General features: G+C 34.7%; 2 protein-coding genes across 3 annotated transcripts; one reads left to right on the forward strand and one right to left on the reverse strand.

The window, feature by feature from the left end:
• The first annotated feature begins 523 nt into the window (after positions 1-523).
• LOC103426675 (oxysterol-binding protein-related protein 4C-like) lies at positions 524-11,040 on the forward strand. Of its 2 annotated transcripts, XM_029095839.2 has the most exons (7): positions 524-751; positions 2,497-2,652; positions 8,079-8,324; positions 8,486-8,582; positions 9,171-9,456; positions 9,769-9,871; positions 10,610-11,040. In XM_029095839.2, the coding sequence occupies exons 1-7, from the start codon at positions 749-751 to the stop codon at positions 10,865-10,867; spliced, it is 1,149 nt and encodes a 382-aa protein (XP_028951672.1). In that variant the 5' UTR covers positions 524-748; the 3' UTR covers positions 10,868-11,040. The 2 variants fall into 2 exon arrangements, with proteins under 2 accessions (XP_028951672.1, XP_070671194.1); XM_070815093.1 differs by lacking the exons at positions 524-751; positions 2,497-2,652 and adding an exon at positions 6,932-7,387.
• A 1,874-nt stretch (positions 11,041-12,914) lies between these two features.
• On the reverse strand, positions 12,915-13,547 carry LOC103426743 (uncharacterized). The gene has a single exon (XM_008364824.1). It carries the CDS (start codon positions 13,545-13,547, stop codon positions 12,915-12,917), a length of 633 nt encoding a protein of 210 aa, XP_008363046.1.
• Between the last annotated feature and the right edge of the window lie 2,582 nt (positions 13,548-16,129).

Below are 16,129 nucleotides of genomic sequence, written 5' to 3' on the forward strand. Positions count from 1 at the left end.
CAAACCTGAGGGGTTACTATATAATTTACCCATATATGTATGTATCAATCAATTGGAAACAATGTTAAAAAAGTGCCAAAAGAATGTATCCAATATATATATATATATATGCGTACATGTACTTGACATCTATTAATATGCATTTTCAAAAGCAATTATATTGTTATATTGATTTTTTATTCAATCAAATTTTTGAAAAGATTTCCATATTTTTTGTTGGTCAAAAATTGAAAACTACCAAGGTTTTAATCAATGAGTATTAGTGGTTAAAGACTGCATCCAAAGTCTCCATTTATTTGAGGATACTACTTTTATGTAATTTTGGTGCAGGACGCTCTTTCATCCCTTCAATCAGATTGAAATCCTCGGCAAGATCTTTATCGATGCCCATTTTATTGCAACCTATCCTCTATTTTATACGTATTCGCTCAAACATATCAATTAATTTTTCTCAACAAAAAAAAAATTTGGAATGAAAATCTAAAAATACATGTGAAAATTACTTTCCTAAAATTTATACCCCATTAGTACCACCACCAACACCAACACCAACCCCATCGCGTTGTTCGAAGGAAGGGGCCAATAAAAAGGCCTTCTTCCCGTGATAAAAACAAAACCAGCCAAACAACCCCTCTTCGATTCTTAGTTTCCGCCACTTCTCTCTTTCAATTACATTTCACAAAAATAAAAGCACACTTCTCTCTCTCTCTCTCTCCACCGTCTGTGCCTCAGCTCTCCGTCTCTTCAAATGGTCTGTGAACACCTCTCTCTCTCTCTCTCTCTCTCTCTCTCTCTTTCTCTCTCTGTGCTTCTCTCTCTTACAACGGTTTTTGTGTGTTTGATTGATTGCTTAATTAATTGGTTTAGTATTAATTTCATATATCTGTGTACACAACTCAGAAAAATCAGAGATGAAATCAAGCCCAGCAATGGTTTTGTATCACTTGCTTGTATTGGTTTCGAGCATTGATGGTCAAATCAAACCCAGCAAACACTTTATCAAAAAATGAGCTGTTTTCCGGCTCATGAGACATTGAAACGGCTGTTTTCAGAATGTTACCGTCGGGTTTTTTTTATTGGACTCGGACTCGGACCCTCTTATGTATTAAATATATATATATATATTGGTTTTTCGTGCAAAGGAAATGAAAATAGCTTTGTGAATTGTGATGGTGGCATCTTTTTCGTTCCTTATTATTATTTTTTTATGTTGTATAATGCCACTTGTTTAACGTTAAGATAGCTTTTGTATCTTGTAACATGCCCACTGTTTCTAGTATACCTTGTCCTACGTTTTTGTTTAATCCCTTAATTTCCGAATTGAAATCTTGTCTTTTATGCTACTTTAGACTACGTTAGTGATATTCCTCTGTATTTGTAAGTAAGAGATCTTAAGTTCGATTCTCGCAAAAAGCGAATTTGAACCACATTATTATAGTTGACTCATTGTGTGGTTTAGCACACTCTCTCACTTCCTTAGGATAGATAATATTGTTTGTTCAAATAATAAACTTATTTTTCATATTTGTTTTGTTATCGTTTGAAATAAGTTTCATTTCAATTCTCGTTTTCAATTTGGAGTCCTTTGTTTTTTTGCTTTCGGTTTTATTTGCTTTTTTAAGTAAAACCAGCTTTCTCTAAAAGTTCCGTTAAATCTGTGATAGAAAATAATTTTCTTTTTCTTTTCTTAAAAAAAGCCGATGCAGAAACTTTAAGGCAGTAGTTGTATGCGTAGGGAAACCTCCTCCATTTTCCCCCTCTTTTTTGAGTATCTAAATTGCCTTCATGAGCAAGCAACAAATAATCCTCACATATTTGTTGTTACTTTATCTTTTATCACAATTTTTGTTTTGCAACGGTCGCACACGAAACATTACTCATTTTCGTCCTCTTTTAGGATTTAACTTGACATTAATTCCCTGATTCAGCTACCAGAACAACATATTTATACTGGTGGCATGCGTCATTTTTGTGATTGAATTGTGAGTTTAACTTCATGTTTGTGGACAATTCTTTCTGAATTTTTTAGGTGATTCGTCGGAGGATTAATAATTGGTCATTAGAGACATGTACACGTATTAGTAACTGCTTCGTTTCAATAACATTCTATCATTAAAAAATTTGAAAATATTCTAAATTTTCTTTCTTTTCTGTGTCCCATGTGTAGGATTCTCTCATCTCTTTTTTTCTCTCTCCTTCTCTCCCCTCCTATTTGAATGGTCACAGTTAAGTCACGTTAACATCTTATATTAATTTTTTATAGAAGGTGAAAAACAAAATAGAAAATATAAAAAGAGAGGATGGAAGGAGATGGAAAGAGGAGGGGAAAGAATTATTGTCCTCCATTGTTTGTGTCAATTTATAGGCCACATATAGCACTATACTCTGTCGTTTTTCAAATGGCAACTTATGCAGCCAAATAATGTTTTCCTTAAGCTGTTGGTATTGAGAAATCTAATAATTAATTAATAATGGGAATGATGTGGTGTGGTGTAGGTGAAGGAGGAAGAGAATACCGGAGTTATTCTTTTGACAAAGCCGTTGTCACTGGAAGGGGATTCCGATGTTGATTACAGAGCTCCTAATCTACTTCAACGCGTCGGAAGCCTGTTTAAAAACGTACGGCCTGGATCTGATCTCACAAGCTTCCAGGCAAGTATTTTGTTCTATTCATTTAGTATGCGTTTTAGTTAAAATGGTTTTTTTAAATTGGTATAACTCTTTACTTTGGTCTCTGATATTTAAAATCGATAGAACTTGTCCTGAGTTTGTTCACCATCAACAATTTTAGTCATTCTGTGAAAAATGTCCGTTAAATTGAGATTGACCACCATGGATAGTTTCTTCAACCCCTCCTTTTGAATTGGTGTTTTCTTCAATTTAAAGAAGTGGTCCTAAGGTTGTCCACCGTCAACAATTTTGGTCATTCTGCGAAAAATCTCCATTAAATTGAGATTGTCCACCATGGGTAGTTTCTTCAACCCCTCCCCTTGAACTGGTCTTTTCTTCAATTTAAAGAAATGGTCATGAGGTTGTCCAACGTCAACAATTTTGGTCCTTCTGTGAAAATTCTCCGTTAAATTGAGATTGTCCACCATGGGTAGTTTCTTCAACCCCTCCCCTTGAATTGATGTTTTCTTCAATTTAAAGATGTGGTCCTGAAGTTGTCCACTGTCAACAATTTTAGTCATTCTGTGAAAAATCTCCGTTAAATTGAGATTGTCCAACATGGGTAGTTTCTTCAACCCCTCCCCTTGAATTGGTGTTTTCTTCAATTTAAAGAAGTGGTCCTAAGGTTGTCCACCGTTAACAATTTTGGTCATTTTGTGAAAAATCTCCGTTAAATTAAGATTGTCCACCATGGGTAGTTTCTTCTACCCCTCCCCTTGAACTGGTGTTTTCTTCAATTTAATGGAGATTTTTAACACAATGACCAAAATGATTGACAGTGGACAATCTCAACGACCACTTTTTTCAATTTTAGTAATGGGAAAATGTAGCATTTACTCAATAGTTTTACACTTGAAAGAAATAATTTAGAGGTCATTTGATAACTATTTCGTTTTTTGGTTTTTAATTTTGTTTTTTTAAATGAAACTAAAAGCACAAAAAAAAAAAAAAAAAAAAAACCAGAACGCAAAATCTAAACACCAAATTTTGAAAACTCCAGGGTCGTTTAATAACTACTTTCCTTTTTAGTTTTCATTTTTCTTTTAAATTGAAATCATGTTTAGGAACTACTTTGAAAAATAAAAAATAAAAACTGAAGGGTAAAGTTTGAAAACTCAAGAAAGTAATTTTCAATATTTGGTTTTGATCGAAAGTAATTACTAAGCAAGGTTTCAATTTTTAAAAAAAGTGAAAAAAAAAATAAAAACTGAAAAACAAAATAACTATCAAATGGCACTTAAGAAAGTAGTTTTAGTTTTCATTATTTTTTAAAACTGAGAATTAGAAATAGTTCCAAAATAAATGAAAAAAAAACCTAAAAATAAAAACAAAATGATTTTCAAACGCCCCTTAACTTTTCACTTCAACGTGGGAAATAAACTTGAAATTTCAACTTATTTTAATAAACTTGGACAAAAGAAAGACCCTGAATTTTGGAAGCTCAGTCGAGCTGCTTGTATAATTAAGAAGCAAGCCTCAAGCTCGAAAAAAACTAACAACCCAAGCTTGAGTATAGCGATGCTAGGTTTGGATCGGTTGTTTCCAGCCCTAGTTAGGGATCACGAAAAAGAGAGGTAGTGGCTATGGTAGCAAAATTCCGCCGTCTTCAGTCTACAAAATTGTATCTTCAAAACAAATTACACCTTTGATCAAGGACCAAAACCTCACTTGCTCCCGAGGTGGGAGGTGGTTTGGCCAATGAATCTCTGATGCCTAAGTCAGCTTCTCTGAAAAGAGTGAGTGTTTAGGGCTTGTATGCGTAGCAAAAACATACCAAAGTTTGGTGGAGATGAAGTATTTATAAGGAAGTGGCCGACCTAGGTGTAGAGTTTCGTCCTACACGTGGCGACTTCCCATTGGCCAAGGTTATATCATATGTAGGATGAATGCGGAAATAATATTACCACGATATTAATTAGGAGATAATATCTTGAAATGATGAGAGAAGCATCATTGATTGATTGTGATAGGGATTCCTTACTTGATTGAGTTGATCTTCAATTGGGAATGCATTAAAGGTATGATTTGGTGATTAATTCTATATTTAATGCCAGTTACTTTTTCATGGCACGAGAAGAAGAGCTTTGAGAAATCGTAGTTAGCTGCTTGGACCTCTAGGAATGCTGAGTTGCCTGTAAAAAATTTTGTGTGCCTTGCCCACTTAATGAGGCAATCTCATCTTCTTCGGAAAAAAAGTCTATGTGTCATTTTCAAGATTTTAAGATTATTTTTTGCTCCACAGGGACAGTTTGGTAAAACGATAGGTTGAAAAGATTTAGGTGTTAAATTAGCCACTGACGAGGTTTGAACCCACGCCGTCATGCAATGACTCAACTCTTTTCCACTAATGTTAGGGAGATCAACTTTGTAGACCATATATGGTGGTTGTTGATGCAGCTATGCCACATCCTTAATTAAAGGCTTTTTAGCCAAAACACTCCCTGATATTTGCATAATTCATCACTTTGGTCCCTGAGATTTGAAATCAATAGAATTGGTCCTTGAATTTGTCCACAATTAATCGTTTTGGCTATTCCATGAAAAATTTCCATAAAATAAGGATAAAATGACAAAAATACCCTCAAAATTTGTCAAATCATGTTGGCTTATTCTTTATTATATTGAGGGTAATTTTATCACTTTGATCCTTATTTAACATAATTTTTCACCGAATGATGAAAATGATTGATGATGGACACTCTCAGAGACCACTACTATTGATTTCAAATCTCAGGGACCAAAGTGCGGAGTTAGGCAAATCTCAGGAACTATTTTGGCTAAAAAACCTTAATTAAATTGAAGTTTGAAAAAGTCTTATTTATTATTAATCATTTTTTAGGAATAAATTATTATTTTGAATGCATAATTGATTATGTGAAATCCAAAAACATTTGGAAAATCTCTAAAAGAAATGTCAAAATGTGCAAATCAACATTAACAGTAAAAAAAAAAAAAAAAAAAGGGAACAACAATATTTCTAACTAAAAAGCCAAATTTGATGTGGCATGACAAAGGTTGACAACCCCACCCTTGTTGCCAAAATTGACAACAACTTCAAATCTTTTTTAATTAATTATTAAATGTAATTTATTGTTGTTTTTTTTTTCTTTTAAAACATTTATTATAATAGTTTAATACAATAAAATATTAATTTAATTTGACATATCGAGTGAAGATCAAAACTTTAAAAGATGTCAAAGTGTCACATAAGCTATCAAATTTAAATTTTTTGTTTAAAATTTGACATTTTCTTTAGGTAAATTATAATTTACACCCTCAAGTTTGGATACAATTACAACCTCATACAATATTATTAAAACATTTTAATATTCTAAAATTAATAATATTTCACTTCACTTTCGTACAACTATTAATTAATCCGTTAAATTAAGTGATTACGTGACAGAAAAAAAAATTAAACATTAAAAAGTCAATTTAAAAACTAAACTAAATTAAAACAAAGTGAGCCCTACCCACCTTCTCTCCAGAGTATATAGCTTTTCATTTCTGGCTTACCGGACCGAGCCCATTTCCATATCCATTCGGTAAGGAGTTTTCAGGAAATACCATCAATGCCACCTGCCTTTGTTTGCAAAGCGAGCATGTGCGGTGACTTTGACTCGAATGTTGCAGCTTAGGATGTAATTGATGGAGCAGTTTAGGATATTTGAAAAGATGTTATATGACTTTGAATGTAAATCGAATGAATTTATAAAATAATAAATAAAAAATGTATAAGACTGAAATGTTTTAAAAGATATTGTATAAGGTTGCAAGTGACTCCAAATATAAGAGGTAAAATATAATTGAGTATTCAACCACTTGTGTCATACCTAACCGTGTTTCTGGTACACTAAGGGCTGGTTTGGTATTGTTGTACTTTGAAAAAAAACTACTGTGAGAATAAGCGGCTGTGCTGTGAGAATAAGCGGCTTTGAAAAAAATCAGCAGAGTGTTTGGTAAACTTTTTTGTAAAAGTGCTTTTGAAAACAAAAACAGTCTGATAGTAGGTCTTTTCATTAAAGGAGCACTGTAGCTCCGTGTGCTTTGAAAAAAAGCTAGTTTTCCAAAGCTACAAATAGCAGCTTCAGCTTTTTCCTTTGATTTCAGCTTATTCTCACAACAGCTTCCAAAATAAGCTCTTTTTTTTCAGTTTACCAAACACCTAAAACCCTTACAACTTTTTTTCATGGGTGCTTTTTTTTTAAGCACCTCACTTCCAAACCACCCCTAAAAAATATTCGCTTTGAAGATACTCTTGGTTAGTTCCTATGTCTCTTCCGCTGGTTGCTTATGCCCCTCCCTCTCCCAAAATTCCCCGGAGACAAGTTCTCGACGCCATTAACATTATGTCCACCTTTTTGTTCTTACATTCCGTTTGATTTTTAATTTAATTTCTTACCGCGCTAACTTCTTGTTGTTAATACATCAGAACGATCATGACCGTATTCATCTTTTGGTTCGGCTTATTATCGCTGGCCTTCTTCCTCCACTTCTCGTAACTATGCCTCTTGCCTTGTCATGGAAATCACGAACCTCACGCTTCGTGCTTTTCATGAGCCGCTCCAAGGCAGTTGATGTGCGCATCCAGGCTGCCCTAGGCCTGCCGGAGCGGGCACGGACAGGGGGTTGGTGGTCTGGGGACGCTGACGAATTGAGGTGGAGGGTGGAGTGGAGGGATGAGGGTGGATGGAGGACTCTCCGAACTGTCTACAAAGTTGGCTTCCTTACCCCAGCATTACCCTTTCTATATATACTACTACTTTTCCCCTAAAGTTCACGGCTAACTGGATGAAAGGTTGAGAAATGTTTAGGTCCTTAACTGCTTGCACTTCCAAAACTGGTGTTTCATCCTAAATTCCCAGTAGCAGCATAGTTTCATCCAACAAGTAAATTTGCCAAGATCCAAGGGAAATAGCAGTAGAATGAGATCTGAGTAATTAAACCTAAAAGAAACACAACTCTGAATAATTCTATGGCAATTTTATTACTCTCCTTTCACATGTTGTATGGATCAATAATACGTACGAGTCTTTACATATGTCTGCAACTCTCTCGAGTCTTGATTGTTGACTCTCCACGGTGTTGTCTCTACCGCCTCGGGAGTTGTATCTGCAGATTGAGATTCTTGACTCTCGAGTCTATTTTCTACTAGCGCCACTATTGCTCCATCGATGATCCGTCGTGTTGTTGACTATATATAATTTCAGTGATATGTTTGTAAATATTTAGCAGACCTTTGTGCATCTACTGTGCTTGCATACGAAAATTAACATATATATTACATCTGTAACTGATATTTTTTTTACTTCATGCACTTCTGTTGAAAAACTAAATATCACACACCAGTGTCTTCTTGATTGTATGGTCAATGTAACTGATATTTTTTACTTCTCCTGCAATTTCAGCTGTCACCGCTGTTTAACATACCAAAGTCACACCTCCAATGTTTCGGTGAATCAGTGTACTGCGTAGGTAATGATTTGTTAGGAAGGTGCAACAAAGCAGAAACCCCTCATGACAGGTTCACAGCTGTTGTATCGTGGAGCATTTCTACTTTGCGTCCAGTGATCTTCGGAATTGCTCCGTACAACCCCATTCTTGGAGAAACCCATCATGTTACAAGAGGGAATCTCAATGTTCTACTTGAGCAGGTAACTCTATTTGTTATTTCTGCTACACCTTGCTCAAATTGATGCTGCCATGATGGCCAAGCTTGAACTTGATGTCACTAACTACCTGGCGAGTGGCGAGTTTGTGTATCTTTTTGTATAGATGGACTAAGATGATTTCTTTCTTGGTTGCATTCTTGCAGGTTTCACATCATCCACCAGTTACCGCTCTTCATGCAACTGATGAAAAAGAAAACCTTGAAATGATATGGTGTCAACATCCTACTCCCAAATTCTATGGTATGCTCTTCTTCGTAAGATCATAACAAAGATCAATATAAGAGAAGCAATCCTAATCCTAGGTTTTCCGGTTATTATAGACCTCGCATGTTTAATAAACTAAATGTCAAGTTCTTAGAAAAATGGAAAAGAAAATATACTTGTTACAGACTGCTTAGGACATATCTTCCTTTTCCCTGAAAGTGCTATTCAAGCTCCTTTGCGAATCATTCTTTAGTACATTTTAGTTTCAGTCTCTAACTGTAAGATTATACCAAATATCAGTCCGAAAGGGTTCTTTTATCTTGTCCTTGACAAGCTGTTTTTCATTTGTGATCTAGTTAACTCTTTAGATGTTACTCATACGATACAAGGATTTGCATATGTTTTCAGTTCACTCTAATAGTTTACTTTATACTTGTCGGGAGCTCAAAAACCATGTAATAATATTCGTCTTGTCAAGAACTTTGAACTCACCAATAATAACAAAGACTTCAGTCTCGTCTTAACTTTACCGGTGTTTATGCTAATTGACTTTTTAAGTATTTTCTTTAAATATTCTGTTGTGCTTAAATGTCATATTAATTTTTCTCAAGAACCATGTTGCAGGTACTTCAGTGGAAACTGAGGTGCGTGGAAAACGGCAGTTGAAGCTCCTGAATCACGGAGAAACTTATGAAATGAACTCGCCGAAACTCTTAATCAAGTTCCTCCCATTGCCTTGGGTTGATTGGGTTGGTGAAAATAGAATCCGGTGTCATGAGACGGGCCTTGAAGCTGAGTTATATTATGGAAGTAATTCATGGATTAGGGGAAATCCTAGAACAATTAAGGGAAAGATCTTTGACTCAACAACATATGAACTTCTTTATGAGATACATGGTCGGTGGGATAGGTAATTTAAGGCTTCATTCTTCTTTCAAAGTGCTGCTATGTAATTTGAATACAGATCGAAAACAGTGGTTTTATTGCATGCATTTAAAGAAATTAAAAAAATAACCCAACACTGATTACTTTGAAGTTACACCTTGATGCTACAGATACATTTTACGCAACAATCTTTAACCGTAACAAGTGTTCTCTCATACTGTCTCTATCAGCTTGTCTACTAACTATACTTATGATTAGCCTTGAAAAATTGTACTGACATTTGTTAAGACATCTATTTCTATCTAGCTGTAACTCTGGATCTTTGATTTCAATGCAGAACTGTCAAAATGAAGGACGTTAGTAGCGGGAAAGAAACCGTTATATACAATGCAAATGAAGTCATTTCAGAACTGAAAACTCCGATTGTTACGGATTTGAAGGTAACTAGTTTCTGCCTCTCTATCTTCGTTTCCGTTAACTTTCCTTGCATTCAATCAATGTGCCCTACAAAACCTGCAGAATGATTTCTCTTCATCCATGTAAAGTCTTTGCCATTTTAAGTAGAGAGATTTCTTTTGTTTCTGTTTTTGTTCCCCTTCATGCTCAATAAGAATAAGATACAAAAATTAGTGTAGTTAATTATCCCTTTCCTAAATCCAGTAGTCTCTCTGCCCACATGTTAGCATATATGAGATTGTAGAGAATTGTCAACATCCGAAGGTTACGGAAACTTACATAGACTTATAAGGAATTGTGCTACAATCATATTCCCAATTGGGTTTGCCTCAACTAATTGAATTGTATCCAAGCAGGTTTTTCAATCCATGTTAAAGTCCCAATGGCCCCACATGCTTTTCATTCTTCGTTATGTGTTTGACTTTACTGTAGTTATACCTATATGTGAGGAGACGCATGAAAATATTGAGAAATCTCACGCATTAGAAAATTGAGTAACCTTGTATAATAAGTTATCCATTAGTCGGCGATGAGCCGCCGGTCATATCGGTACACTTCCAATATATATGTATTTTTTAATTTCTTTGGGTTGGTATGTTTTTCTTGTATAAAGAAAAGAAAAATATGCATGGATGATGTAGCCATTTGTACATTTCACGTGGACTTATCAATAATGATTTATTAAAATATTGGATTATTTTATCAAATTTTTGAATAATCAGGGGGTGTGGCCAAGTGAATCAGCTGCGGTCTGGGGACTGCTGAGCCAAGCAATTATTGGGAAGGACTGGGGCAAAGCAAGAGAAGCGAAGAAAGCAGTGGAAGAAAAACACAGGGAGCTCCTGCGAGAGAGAGAATCGAGAGGTGAAACTTGGATTCCCAAACATTTTACAGTCACTCATAGCAAAGAAGGTTGTGGGTGGGACTGCTCACCCATCCAGCAGCTGGTCCCGCTGGCTCCTATTTCTGTACCCTTGTAACTATTTGGCATCATCATAAAACTTGAAACTTGGCAACTTCTGATCAACCTATGTGAATTGGTAGATTATGATGATGATGATGTTGTTGTTGTAACTGTTAGTAGCTTGCCTAGCTTACCTGTAATGGTTACAAATTTTAAGTTTCTTGGTTAGAATTTTAGAGTTTCCAACTACATACAGATGAAAAGATCTACCAAACCTGGTTTTCTTCAAACAAATGACGTAGTTGTGGAATTCCAAACAAATTATAATACATATGTACAATCTAGGTTTTTTCGTTTTGAAGTGCTTTTCAAGTGATCGAAAGCGTTTTTGGTGAAATGTTTTTGGGGAAATGTTTTTGGGTTCCAAATAAAACACTTGAAGAATCACCACTTCAAGTGGTTTTTTTTTTTTTTTTTGTCAGAATTCACTTGCATTTTTATTACAAATCGGTTCTAAAAATGCTTTATTTATTTCAAAAACACTTTCCATCACATTTGTGTAAGTGTTATTATTTGTGTAAATTGATAACTGGCATTCCAGAAGAAATTCGAGATGATATTACTGACATTCTAGAAAAAATTCTCACATTCATGGTGTTAGTTGAAATTGTGGAATTAAGCATCATCTTCTTCTGTTTCCTTCTTCTCTAGCAAAGAATTAAATGATTGTAAAAGGATAGCAAAAAATTAAATGAATTTTCAAATTTTAGTGGCATTTGAAGGAAAATGTTGTCATTTTTTGCATAGATGTCACACTCATGCTTGATGGCATTAGAATACTTCCACTCATTTATGGATGTCAAGGACAAGGGCCTGAAAAAGCTACCTTTTAAAGGACACATCTATAATTGCAAAGATTACAGGCTTCCTGTTGTGCCGTGAAAATAAATATATGTAAAATAAAGTTGTTGAATATTGGATAAAATATTTTTTTGTAAAAGTATTTTTAATAAAAAAAAATAGTGTCTAAGTGTTTGGTAACCTTTTATATAAATTATTGTGAATATGTTAAATGATTAAAAAACATATTTAATGTGATACAATAATTGTCAAAAAAAATAATGTAGGGACAATTATTGTAATTTTGTAAAATATGGGGAGGTATACTTGCCATTTAAAAATTTCATTAAATGAGCATTGATTGCTATGTTTTGAAAAAAAAAAAAACATTTTTTTGGAAGTATGGTAAACTCTGCTTCTATTTTTTATGCTTTTTTGTTGTTATTGACATCAGTTGATAAAAAAAACATTTATTTTTTTGTTTTACCAAACATATTTGATGTTCCGGATTGTTTTTTAATAAGCTTTTTTTTTTTTAAAGCATTACAATCTCAAATCAGCTCTTGGTCTCTTGACATATCAAAAGCGTACCCACAACCACAAATAATATTTAATCTTGAAATTATTGCTTAGAATTGGACGGCCAATAACTCGTAAAATTTAAGGTACCGTTGAAAGCAAAAGTGGATTATTTTTATTTTAAGGAGATTATAACAAATAACGCGAAGAAAACATTTTTCCTTTTAATCATACTATTTTAGAGGGATTGAAATGAATAGGCTTTGGTAATGAGTAATTCATCTTCTACTTTTAAGTTGGACAAAATTTTCACTTCTTTCCTCAGTATACCTCAAAAAATGAGTAATCTAATCGAGTTCAATCCTAGTCACCATGTGAAAGTTTTACCGTGAATTAGAAGAACTTGCAAATTTTCTTCTACTCTAGTTGCAAATTCAAGGGGCGATAAGGTTCAGATGCGATATTTGCATCTGAAGAATTATGAATATTTGAGATCGTGTTTTCAACATATCATTTTTGACTCTTGAACAAGAAGACCAAAACGAGAAAGAACCACGACCAGAACTTCCTACTTTCAATTGCTATGATGAACTGGCATTTCGGTTTCTGATTTAGGAAAGAAAAAAAAACTGAAAAATTACAAACGTAATAATTATCAAGCGAGTTTTTCTATTTCATCGTCCCACAAGAAAGTTCCGATTACATCAATCACCATTTTTTTTATATTCATTTTACTGTACCTGATAAAATTGCAAAACCATAAACTACTTGACAACAACCTCCACATGCATCTCCTGCAAGTCAGACTCGCTCCTTTTGTTCAACGATCTCTCCGTTATCGTATCCAACAGCGGTTTCCATGACCGGCCCCGCGACGATCTCTGAGAGCCATAATCCATCATCATACTCAAATTCTCCTGCTCCACAAACCTTAGCGGACTCCTCCCTGGACTCCTCCCTGGACTCCTCCCCGGACTCCTCCCCGGCGACGACGTAGAGCTCCACACAGGGCTTGGGCAAAACTGGCCGCTCATGCTTGAAGAATAAGCCACAGGAGACTGAGGGGCAGACGTAGACTGCTTCCTGCTGCTCTTTGCTGCTGCAGATGTGAGCTTTCTGGCAATGGAGGCCAAGTCCAGAGGAGAAACATCACTCTGCAATGCAGAGTAGGGGAGGAGGAAGTAGACCTGCCCTGGTTGGAGGACGGTGTCATGCTTTAATGGCTTCGACCCACTTGAGAGGAGCTGAACTGGAGTGCACACAAAGTGCTTTGTGGGCTTCCCTGTCACTTGCCCTACCGAGATTGGGTGCTCAAAATCCTCCACATACCCATTCAGATGCACCACCCTCACATTCTGGAGTTCAACTTTTTGTCTGCAGGAAAAGCAACCACCCATCTTTGTTTTTTTTCAGTGTGTTCTAGATACAAAAGAAGAATGGAGAGGCACACCTTATTACCTTAAGGGATATCTATATATGTGTGTGTGTGTGTGTTTGTATATATATGTAGATACGACTAATGAGAATTTAAAGAACGGGAAAACTTTGTGCTGTTTTTGGCTTGCAAGAAATGTGAAAGAGACTTTTTTTAAAGTTAAAAAGGAGACTTGTCATAAATCCTCTTAAATTTCATATTTTTTATACAATATTTTATAATAATGGTATATAAACTAACGTTAAATTATAAGCTGATTGATCGAGAGACTCAATTTTAGAAAGTTCCCTTTTGCATTTCTCTTGACTTAAATGCAGCATTTGGCTGGCTTCCCAACCATACATGTGGAATATTATAAAAAAATTCTAGTGGGGCTTGTAGAAGTTATATTATATATCAATTGGATGTTGAAGCTAATATTTTAAGTCATCCAAATCATTCTAGTCAATCACCTTCAAAACGGGGTTAACCAGCCCTACCATTTAGGGGGAATGCATGCATCCGAATGAGATTGAAAGGGTTTCGAGAGAGTTATACATTTATGTAATACTTTTGATTCATTTAGTATATGGACATGACAAAGACCAGAGGCATTGAGAAAATCTCATTCCTCATCAATCGTCTTGATGTTATCTTTCATCTTTTTTATTCCCCTGTTTGATTATTTTGAATTAACATTTTTCTATAAAATTTAATTTTTTGTAATTTACCAAAACTTAACGGGGTTAAATTGAAGTTCAGTGTAAGGCTTCAACAAATCACGATTCTGCTAAACTTTCTTAGAAACTCACTAAATTTGTAAATATAATATGACTCGTATGATGAGGCATTTATATAGATATATAAGTAACTTTTTAAAATAGTTGTGTCTTTTCTTGAAGAGACAATAGTTGTGTCTCTTGAATTAAAAGGCAAAAATTGCACATTATCCCTTTAGTTGAACAATCACAACCGTATTCATAAATAGTCATAACTTATCAAATATAATATACATTAACATGAAATTTATTTTGAATTAAATTTTGCAATAATTTTAACGGTTGTAAGTCAGGATTACATATTAATTTAAATTTGGGCAAGAGTCAATGACTAGCCGTTGAAGCAGTCGACCAAATTGAAAGCATGTGACATAGAAATAATTTGCATTTCATCAGGATTTTTTTTGTGAGAATTCTATGATTTCTCACATTTTATCTGTTCATCGTACATCATACGGTAGAAATTATTTTGAATTTTTTCTTTAAAATTAAACACAATAGTACCTAACGAGAGATGATCGCATGATGCACGATGAATTGATAGAATGTAAGGGTTTCTACGATACTCACAAAGAGGATCTCTAAGATCCTCACAAAGAGAAGCCGAAAAGGATCCTCATCTACATAGAATAGAAGGATCCATAAACTTTTGGTCTGGTCTTTGGAAAGAAAAGGTTGAAACGATAGATTAGATTATTTTCATCCGATGACTCACTTGACTTCTTGTTGGCATGTATTTCGTGGGCGTGGGCCGTCGGGCATTGGCAGCCTAATGACTTCTAGAAAATAGAACATGTTATGGAGATGATGACCACGTCTTGTTTCTGCTAGCTCTTCTTCCGTGATTACAAATTCAGAATTCAAAAAAATTGAACAGAAGAAAATTATGAGGACCCCTTTTTCTTCTATATTTTATTTGCATCACGTAGTGTGATGCACTTGCACACCAGAAATATTTCATTATGCCTGGAACACGGGTACTCACCAAGTGTTATTATATAAGTGAAAAGAAATTTTATTTTTTAGGTTCTTAATTTTTCAACACAAGTACCTCACCAGTTGAATAGTAACACGTAGTGTAACATCTCGTGTATCAAGCACACTAAACCATTTTGTTATTAGTTTTTACTTTTTTGAAACTAAAATCTTGTTTGGTAACTACTTTCAGTTTTAAGTTTTCCAAAAACTAAAAAATCAAAAAGTGAAAACTCAAGGAAATAAATTTTAGTTTTTGGTTTGCAATTTTCATTTTTTTTAAAAACTTAAAACTACCAAATAAGATTTCAGTTTTCAATATCCAAAAATGTGAAAACTGAAAACAAAATGATTTTGATATCCTGTCCCAAATTTTAGTATTTTATTTCATTTTAGAAGTGTTTCGGAGATTCAATTGAAATTAGTTTGTTAAATTCTCTAGTTTGAGAAAAAGTGTATTTATGGTATTTTGGTCATTTTGAATTTTTCTCAACCTTTTCGGTCAATTCTTGAGTTGGTTAGGTAGAGCTCGATCCCACAAGTGCATAGGCACAAATGGATCACAATTCCGAGTTAGAGACGTCTGAAGTTGGAGGATATTTTGGTAATTTGGCCAAAGTGCTTTAAATATATAAGAACTTCCGGAAACTTCCAGAAGCTTTCAAAAATAGAAGCTTGACATCAAACCCATTTTGGGGGTAATCGGGTCCGCGACCTAGTTGGTTGACTCGGTCATTTCTCGTCCATCCAACCTCCTTTTTGGGTGATCTTGGTATCCATGGAAAGCTCTCGACGAGCCCAACGTCAATGT

The sequence above is a fragment of the Malus domestica genome, chromosome 16 (genome assembly GCF_042453785.1).
Source record: "Malus domestica chromosome 16, GDT2T_hap1".
Taxonomy (NCBI): domain Eukaryota; kingdom Viridiplantae; phylum Streptophyta; class Magnoliopsida; order Rosales; family Rosaceae; genus Malus; species Malus domestica.